The sequence below is a fragment of the Fulmarus glacialis genome, unplaced genomic scaffold (genome assembly GCF_000690835.1).
Source record: "Fulmarus glacialis isolate BGI_N327 unplaced genomic scaffold, ASM69083v1 scaffold13102, whole genome shotgun sequence".
Classification (NCBI taxonomy): Eukaryota; Metazoa; Chordata; class Aves; order Procellariiformes; family Procellariidae; genus Fulmarus; species Fulmarus glacialis.
Window position 1 is genome coordinate 95,643 of NW_009195998.1, and position 10,443 is coordinate 106,085.

Here is a 10,443-nt window from a genome sequence, read left to right on the forward strand (position 1 = left end):
AGAAGCTGTTGTTTAAGAGGACCATAGAGATATAATTGGTGATTGCAGGAAAGAAGAACAGGAAGCAGACAATGGGATTTATGTCTGCATATGACTTGATATGTTCCTTCAGCTGCAGCATCTTTTGAGATAATCTACTTGTTAAATGACATGTCTAGTGTGAGCACAGTAAGTGAGGAGTACTTAGATTTTTTTTTTTTTTTTTTTCATGATCTACAGTCTCTACATAAAAGTAGCAGTTCCAACTGAAGCAGGATACTTGTCTTGGAAGTAGAAAAGGTTAAGTCAGGTGAATCTTTCTTCTTTCTGTATAACTAGTTACCCTTTGAATACAGAGGTATGTGGGACCGATGACAGTCAATTTGAGGAGCTCTGTTGGAAACTGAACTGACCATATAATTTTAGTGAAAATACGGACTTTTCAAAGTGCTTTATACTTTTATGTATCAATAATAAAAATAAAGAAAATTCCGTAGTGTAGGAAGAGACTGACATAACTGAAAGGACCAAAAAGCACAGGATCAATGATTTTGTGCCAAAAGGAGTACAGCAAATAAAATAATCTTTAAAACTGAAACATAACACTTACATTGTTTCCTCAAAGGAGATAAGGGATAAGTCTGTGTTGCTTCAAAACCAATCTTGTGGGCAATGAAGGTAGCCTACAAGATTAGGCATATCCTCCTGGGCACACAGAGGTGGGCATGATCAAGCATAACTTGCCACCTTTGCACAAATTGAAAAGGAAGACAACAGGCGGCCTGCAGCTGCTAATGTGGCAGTCATACAGAGAAAAAGTGGAGGTTAACAGTGAGGTAGGAGGAGCAGGGAGGAAATGCAAATACAGGAGGCTAGAAATAATTAATCTCACCCAGAGCATTCCTGAAATACAAACAATATTCTCTGAAATTCAAAAGCGCAAAGAGACCTATATCATTAGAGCTCTTTTTTTTTTCTTTTTTTTCTTTTTCCTCTCCGCCTCCCCCAACCCCATTGCACAAGAACACATCATTTATGTCTTGAAAGTGAATTATTCTGTGGTGGCATACTCATGCCTGTTCAGTTATTCCGCTTATAATTTCAGCCATCAGCATGAGCGCTTGCATTTTCAGAGCTATCAATATTCAAATCTCTACTCTGGCAGGCTTTCTGCAGTTGAGTTGCTCTGTCAGGTCTTATGCAGGACTGAATAGGATCCACCCTAAGGTGAACTAAGGTTCTCACAAAGACAATGCATAATGAAGGATGACTACTGGTGAATCTATCACTCCTACACTTTAATTTGGAAAGCCAGCAGAATCGCACTGGGAACAAGCATCTTCCTGACAGGTTTCACAATCAGCCTCTGTAGGCTGATCACACAAAAGCAAGGGCTGTCCCCTAAGGCCTGCCTGCTGGTCTAGAACCAAAAGCTGGCTTGCCAGCCTTTCAAATAAGGCGTTCTGTCTATTTTCCACAACAGGGATGTATAAAACATTTGTACTTGCATAAGTAAGTTTCTTAAAATTCCCGGGTCATATACAAAAGTTCAGAGACTGCTCTGATGTTGAGCTTTCAATGTATTTGCACCCCAAGGTAACCTTAGATAAGATTTTAGGTATGTTTATAAGGAACTGAAAATAAAATCTTAGTACAGCTGTATGGGTAGAATATATTTGTATGTTACATTTTCCATTTCATATAACATCCACTTTTGCATACTAAGAGAGGGTACTGAGAAAGATATTTCTACAGAGGTTTGTCAAGCCACTTCCAGTTGTAAGATAACATCTTTCATATAAGTTGTAGAACAAGATAAATTCCACAGTAAACTGGATTTCTACCTCTTCTGCATTGTTTTGCTTTGTGGGACTCCTAATTTTTGACAGAGGATTGCAAACCTCCTTCACTTTCCTGTTCCTGACTTTTTTTTTTTAAAACAAGATTTCTGCAAAGAATATGATATGTTCTAATCATTGCTCTGTGCAGTAGAATGCTCTGTAACAGGCTACTGCTTTTGGATTTTTAGGTCAGAAATCTTTAATTCAAATGGACTTTGGTATTCTTTTTCACTGGTATCAGGACAATGACAACATGTCGTTTTCTTAAACTATAATGTATCTTCCACTTGTATGTGTGCATTTTTTCCTTCATTGATTTTTGTGCGTGGTGTTGTCCTGGAAAAAATATTCCTCGTAAATATGATAGTCTGAATCACTGGAATAACTAGATGGAAATTTCCTTCTGAAATATTTGGTGAAAAATTACTATTTTGGCCTTTTTATTTAATAGAAGTAGATACAATCTGAAGCAAAATTTCTTTTTTCCTGACTATACTATGTAATAAAAGTACAATATTGTATCACTAGCTTTATGGTTAAGATGAAATGTGATTATAAATAATGTGTTTGGTTTATGTTCAGTTTCAAGAACCTCTGTGTGCCTGTCCAGCAGTATTAATTTTAATGTGTTCACATTGATCAGAGTGAAGATTGCTATGGAGAGATAAGGAAAATGTAAAACTATTTAAGATAATTATGAAAATTAGCATCTCCTCTACTAAGATGTATGTTCGTGGTACCTTTCTAAAATACTGCATAACTGAAAGCTGTGTTTGAACTAACTTTATAGTGTATACATTTCAATTAATATACAATCTATTTACAGTATACAATGTGTTACCGCTCACTCTGGAGCTTAGAGATCGGCACACAAGTCTTACGTCCTCAGATGTACAGCTACAAATATTAAACTAATAGGGTAGTATTTTCAATGTGAAAGTGAGTTTTGGAAATAGGCTAGAATTTACAAATGCATTAAAAGAAAAGCAGGTGATATTTTTAAAATTGCTTCTGGAACTGAAATATTTAAGTTTCAGAATAAAACTCTGCATGTAAATATCTCGTATGTTGTTTCACAGCCTTCTTAAAAATATAACTTTGTGTATCCAGCAACTTTTCTGCTCAGTGCTCAGGTTTAACATGGTATGCTTTAAGAATGGATGCTGCCTACTCGCACAGCATTCACATGAAAATGCGAAGAACACATCATGTGCAAAGTGGCACAAAAAAACCTTTAGAAACCTTTCCCATCTTATTCTGCCAAAGTTTACAAATTGTTCCACCCACCCATACTGAGTATTGAACAGGAAAAGACAGAAACAAGAGAAATGAAGATAAGCACTCTTTGCTTCTACATTTTTTACAATTCATTATAATAGCTTCAAAATTAATTGTACTTCATTGTTATAGGAAGACTAATTATTGTGTTTATTGTTTAGATGAATTCTGGTTCTCAGATGGGTCCTTATCTGATAAAGCCAAATTCAATGATCCTGGCCTGATGCCCCTGCCAGACACTGCCACAGGGCTAGACTGGTCCCACCTGGTAGATGCTGCACGAGCGTTTGAAGGTAACAGGAAAATTTGAATAAAGATCAATGTTCAGTACACAAACTTTTTGTAAAAAATATATATTGTGTAGCCACATTTTGAATTACAAAAATCCAGTGTTTGCCTCTGTAGCCCTTTAGTTCTTTTGGCAGTATCACTTCTCAGTGTGGAAGATTGTCACTGAAAATTTGGGGTATTCATGATACTTTCAATATCTATCTTAGATACAATTCATCCACTTAGGGGCCTAAGTTCCTTCTGTAATCAATTGGAAAAATCAGGGGCTTTGAAGGAGAGGCTCAAAGCATTTAAGTTAGATGTTTAAAGTGAAAATGGGAGTTACACTTCCCTGAGTTTATTGTGTTGTGTTTATAAACTTGAACGTGTAGTCCAAACGATGTTGCAATCCCTCTCAGTTTTCATAAGCCCTTGAAAAACAGCAAAAATGTACACTTTATTTTCCAGTAGCAGAACTAGAGGTGCAGGATATAGACCAGGTTTGCATTATTAAATTATAAGACCAGGTTAACTAAGAAAAAACCTCATTCACCTCTCTGAGGGCTAAACCTACACATAACGTCTAAACACAGAAAGGTGGATGTTGGATTGAGTGTATATGTGAATATATACAGTTGAATGTTTGTGTTTTATTGTTTCTGAGGGGTGTTTTTGTTAGGTCACTGTGCTGTCCTAAAATTTCCGACATTTCTTAACTGGTGTTAGTCTCATTAGTGAATGTATGGGAAGTCAGAGGTATCTGTGAATAAGGATGACATTACTACAGTTATCATTATATAAGATACAGGTCTTAACTTTATGAGGAGAACTGGTTGTGAAGTTAGTGATGAGATGTTCTGATTTTTTTAACTAAAAGCAACCATGGGAACCAGTTTTCTGGTACCTGGATTCCTTCCCTAAGTATGAAGTGGTTAAATTCCAATTTGATCAAAAGCTCTTCAGAACTACTTACTATACTAATTTAGGCGGCATTGTTAAAAACCCAACCCAACAGTGATGATTAGCAATCTAAAGTACTGTATTGTTTCTTAACTTGATTAACTGTATGTGCATTCATTACTATTCAGTACTACTCGAACATGCCTGTTGTAGCTGGCAGGAAGTACTGTGACGCCGAGAATCTGACAACTGTTCCTGTGCATTTCTATGTTCGATTGCTCAGGGAGCATCCTGCTATTTGCTATTGACACCTTAAACAACTGAAAATAGATTTGGATCAGTAAACGACTAACTCTGTAACTTTTACTGGAAGAATATGTTTAAATGCTAATAAGTATTTTGAGTTCAGCTGACTAAAAGGTCATTCTCTACCAGTTATGCTCCTGTATTTTTAGTTTTCTTTGAAAACTTTAATAGACTTTCATTATTTTTACTACTTAATATTGTGATGAAAATAATTTCACTTTGGTGAGTGTTATGTGAGCGTAATTACCGTTTGAATTTGAGAGAGAGAGGTATAACAACATAGCTATCCACAGTCCTAGGGAGGAGGAGTATTCCCTTATTGGGTTTTAATTGCAGAAATCTTAAATGTATCTCTAGATAACGCTGAAGAACTGAGTCGCAAGATAGAAACTTTTTGTTGGGGTTTTTTTGAATTATTGTAAGAATTTGAGTAGTAAACAATAATCTAGTTTTGTATGAAGGAACATAATTCTTTTCTGTTTAGGACTCTGCAATAGACACATCTGTGTATATGTTAGATGATTTATAAAATGTTTTGACTAAATTCATAGTACTGCAATTTGAAATTTTTACAAGAAATGGAATTTTTAAGCCCATGTTCAACTTTCTTAATCCTATGTCTTGCAATTTGAAAGTCATTTAAAAAAGAATAACTGATAGGCATGTCATAAAAAAATCACTGGGAGGGAATGTGTTGGATATGAATTAGAGGTGCAGTTTCCTTATGTATTTTAATGTTGTTGACTTAGGGGTTGCTTCAACTTACTATTTAAAAATAGCTTGGAACTACTGTTCTGCATTCTATCAATGTGAAAAAGAGAGTGGATGATTCTAAAGTTTGTCCACTTCTGAATATAAAACTGCTTTATCTTTTTATTAAACTGGGTGGAAATGTGATCGCATTTTATATAGGATAGTCTCAAAAAAACCCAAAACAAACAACACCTTCCCCCCCCCCCCAACCCTTCAATGAAAAAGATCACAAAATGGATAGGACTTGTTTAATACTGATTTAAGAAATTAATGTTAGAGTTGTTCTCTAGTTTGGCTTTGCCAACCTGATATTTCAAAGTTGTGTTCTGTTCTAGAACCTAGATACAAGACTTAATTTTAGTTTTTTCTTTGTACAAGGTCTTTTCTTAATATCAGTTTATTAGAATTACCAATCTGATTCTAAGGTCAGAGTTTTTCCCCTGTGATCTCTCTAGATTGTATGTTGACAACTTAGATATCTTGATCAGTTCAACATCCATAATGTGGGCCTCACAATCCTTCATCTGTCTGTCTTAAAATGCAATTGTATCTCGATTAATGTTAAATATAGCCTTTTTAGGTGCTTATAATGTTGGCATTAATTGGTTTAAGAATTAAATAAAGTAGCAAGATTTTTGCCACTATCGTCTATACTGAGAGTTTACTCATGGGTGTAACAAGAACAGCAGTCTCATTTTTTAGCTTCCCTCCTTCCCCCAAATGAACAGTTGACTAGGCTGTTTATTAATTAGTATTAGCTTTTATCCAATTGAAGCCTTGGTTCTATGTAGAAACAGCAGTTCTTAAATTGTGGTCCATGAGGGTGGAGTAAGTCGTTACTTTTTTTTTAATTGGAAAGTATGATGATAATGCGTTTCACTTTGTGAGGATTTCATTTTCACTGCTTTTGCTTGGCAAGAACTTTTGTAGGAAGCTGAATATTTACTTCGAACTTTTCCTGAAAATCCTCTGTTATTCCTAAGACAGGTCGTCACAGTGCAATGGAGAGCTGTGCAGGCGTTAACTCCACAGACTCCAGAAGCTGCATCAGTAAGGGGTTTTGCTTGAGCTGTGTCTGTTGAGGGTCAGTGTCCATAAGCTGGAGCACAGTGCAATGTTATTTTAAGTCTTCTCACTGCCTTCCTTTGCAGCACATAGTTTTGCCTCTGATATTTATCCAGAGATCATCTTTAGCGTGCATGTAGTCAGCAGCAAGGGGTATCCTTCCATTTCTTTCATACATGGATAGGCTACTTCCAGTTCCCTTCTCTTATTTTGGTGGGAGCTGCAGAGAGACAGTAACCAGGGAGCAGTTGACATGCTAGAAGTACACTGTTGTAATATTTTTGTATCCATCCCTGAAGCAAACAATAAAAAATAGATAGAACTGGATGTGACTGTACAGCAAAAGAGGTGGGGTTTTAGGGAGGGCAGTTGGGGTGAAAAAGGAGAAGTTAAAGAAGCAAAAAGAAAGCAAGCATGTTTAACTGAGTAAAGATAACGATATGGGGATTTACAGAATAAATTGGAAAGCCAAATTAGAAAAGGGAGAACAAAGAAATCTCAGGAAAGAATAAGGGAAAAGGAGAAAATGTATTCTTTAATTCTCTTTTTGTATTATCCTTCCAATAGATCTCCAAGTTAGGGAAGAAGGACTGCCTTTCAAAATGTGTATTATGTTGCTGATGGCTAGTTTTGGATCTTTTCGATGTTTTGGAGACCAAAAGGAGAAGTCTTTCTAGATGTTCGTATCTGTTACTGCCATTATAGAAGAGAATTGACACAAACATAAATATTGATTATTATTATTATGAATAGAACTTTTTACTCTTTGTGCTACTTTAAACTGGGTTTATTGTGCTTAAAAAGAGCTGGTTAGTGTTTGGTAAATCATATTGTGAGAATTAACAGCCTAAGAAAGTCCCTCTGATGTCTCTGATTTAGTTCATTAAAATAGGTGGTTTCAACTTCTGATTTTTTTCCAGGTTATTTTTGTGAAAGTCTACTAGTGCCAGTCAGAATGCAGTGTTTCTTAATGCCAATTTATCTTTGCAGAAACATCTGTGCTGCTATAATTAATATTATTTTAATACTTCCATTTAAAATCTTTATAGCTTAATGCAAGTAATGCTGCACATAACATAATGAGAAAGAAGTGAAGCATTCAGCATGAGAGATAATTATTTTAACCAAATTAGTATGTTAAATTGCTAGAAAAAGAAAAAAATGAAAATATTTAGTTAACATTTGGTCATTTCTAGTGCATGCATGTATAACTCTTTTCACTTCATTGAATATGTCAGTGGATGTTTGTGGGTAGACTTTGCCTAATAATGAGAGAGCGCCTTCATGCACTATATTCATTTTAGCCTTTTCTGCTCTCCAGTACATCAAAATTGTCTGGAGTTTTTTCTGGCCTCTGCTAGTGGTCTGGAACAATGAAAATACAGATTCAAATTCTTAGTGGTTACAACAGTACAATTCTATTACTTTAAAGTGAGACATGAATTTTGTCTCATCTTTGGTCTTTCTAAGTCAACTGTTGCTTAAACTTTTGATATAAACACCACTATATTTTTGCAAATAGTTTTCTATGCATGGGTCCTATGTGGGGTTCAGCAAGGATGTCCAGATAAAAATAAGAGCTCTGAGATTTACATGTATTTTCTTCTGTTTAGTATGCACATATCACTTGAAATGAATAAAAGGTGTCCCTGTAGTTTGGAGGAAGCAGAATTTATGTCTACAGCATCGCAGTCAGAAATACACTTGATTGTTCTTTCGAAAAATTGTCAGTGAAGGTAGCTTTGATTTCATTTTCATGAATATAGGGTCAAGCCAATTCTGTTAAGAACAAATAAACCAAAAATCAGTAGGAAGATTTTGCTCTTTGAAGCACAAGTTCAATCTTCACCACAATTCAGGTTTAAAAACAGTTCTGATTTAAATAGTAAATTGGTGAAACTATTGCTAAACGTGAATACTTAGAGGGAGATCAGTGAGATTTGATATAGTTACTGAAAATAAAAATGTGCCTTTGAAAGTACTTGAAAAGTATTCAAAGGCAAAATATTTTGCTAGGCCAGGATCTTGTTGATGTACTAGTTATTACAGAGACTTATTGTGTTACTAACTTGTTCAGAGAATGATTTTGACACTAACCTGGCTTTTGAAAATTAAGGAACTACTCTTTGAAGAGCAACACAGGAATTTACATAGTATGTTATATGATTAGAGACTTCTGGTTATTAGTGACCATGTAGTGACTTTATTCCTCACCTGATGAATGTGAGAATGTGGTCTCATATTTTATAAAGATATGAATGTTGGAAAAATATGTTTAAGTTATACTAGGAAAATAGAACAGGTTTAACAATTTATTTCCTACTCTAAGTGTTAATATTATTTTTAAATTATGTAGAGTTAAAATTCATTAGGGATTACACAAGGAAGAAAAAGTTAATCCACACATTATGCTTCATTGCAAGCATCCATGTTTTTGTATTTTTATTGTGTGTTGAAATAATATTGACAATATTTTAAAATATTGTGTTAAAAAATGGCATCATGATTTCATTAACAGCTGCATGTACCTGTTTTTGCACCTGCTTTTATCCATCAAGAAAAAGATGCTTTCAAATACTGCTGGGGAGATCAAACTGACAAAACGTTTTCTCAACAGACAAAATAAACCAGACTAGTGGCCATTCTCTTTAATTAAGCTTACTCAGCAGAGGGAGAAAAATGCAGATTTTTTTATATTACAGTAGAATTGCCTGTGAAACACAATGTCACGTCACGTATTGTTGGTCATAGAAAAACATTTGTTGCTGGCTTTGTTGTCTTCTATCAAGTGGTAATGAAAATGTGAACAGTATAAAGGTGAAATCAATAATTAGATATGTACTTCAAACTGATTGTTTACACAGTCTTATTTCTGGCCTACATACTGCGTTTGATCTGGGAAATTAGTTTTAGTTTATCTGCACTAATTAAATCTATTCAACTTAAGTTTCAAATCTGTAAATGATGTCAAATTATATTCTTACCTTTTTGTCAGCACATATGAAAAAGTCATGTTCGTATTTGCTGAGATCCATCACCAGTCAGAAATAAGGATAAAAGCAGGGAAAATGAGCTGTGGTCTTCAAAATTGGACAAAAAATGACATGCAACTTTTCTTTATTATATTATAGAATGAATTGTCAATCTTCGCTATTCCTTAAAACTATTCATTTTAAAAATCCCTTTAAAGAGCTTTTTAGTGATTTCCAATTTTTGTCTGGTGGAACTTTTAAACTGTGATTTCCTTCCTAGTTAAAATGATCTGGCCTGTATTCATTGTTTGGGTGCTTAGAGTTTGGAGGGTTGTCTTTTTATGTATCATGCCAAGTTGTCATGCTGTGTCGCAATAGTGGATATTACTATTAGAGACATGGGGCATGACACCTCATGCTTTACTGTGACGTCGGTGTTGTGTAAAAATGGTGTTGCAAGGCTGAGAATGAGAGCCAGCATGAGTTGCACGGGGAGTATTCCACTGTGTGCGCTGTTCGTGAGGGCCACAGCTGCTCCAGCAGAGATGGACTGTCTTGTTCATAGGAACATTCTAAATCTTATTCCAGGTTTTGACTCAGATGAAGAATTTGGGCCGTTCTGTCATCACACGCCGTTTCTAGGTGATGGTCTGGGATTGATGACTTTTGCCTTTTGTAAACTTTCTTTAATATTTCCTATGTTTGCACGTTTGCATGATAATGCAAGCTTCGGGCCTGTGGGGTGGTAGAGCAAAGGGAGAAAGGGCAAGGCAGGCATGTTGTCGCCAGAATTTATACAAGCCTACAGATATGGATTTTGTTTGGCAGAAATAAGTTAAATCAATCTCCAAAGAATATGGATTTTCTTTTTTTTTTTTTTTTTTGTTATAAAGAAGACAAATTAAATACTAATGAATGCATCATTTACTCCTGTTCTGTGCAATGATGATCTGCATGGCATACTTCTATTATGTGGTGACTGATGTATTTTGGCAACCACACTGTATATCCATAGGTAATTACATCTGTGCTTGTTAGATAATGTTCTAGTGGAATCCAATGTAGATAACAGCGTGCCT

The 10,443-nt window shown here is 35.2% G+C and overlaps 1 protein-coding gene across 1 annotated transcript in view; it reads left to right on the plus strand.

Moving 5' to 3' along the window:
* Window positions 1–10,109, plus strand: part of SIPA1L2 (signal-induced proliferation-associated 1 like 2) — a gene marked incomplete at its 3' end in the record, with an annotated part of 86,069 nt that extends 75,960 nt beyond the window's left edge. The window contains exons 17-18 of the mRNA XM_009572055.1: window positions 3,260–3,391; window positions 9,953–10,109. Coding sequence (XP_009570350.1) covers window positions 3,260–3,391; window positions 9,953–10,109 — 289 coding nt within the window. The remainder of the gene's footprint in view (window positions 1–3,259; window positions 3,392–9,952) is intronic.
* Window positions 10,110–10,443: the final 334 nt, after the last annotated feature.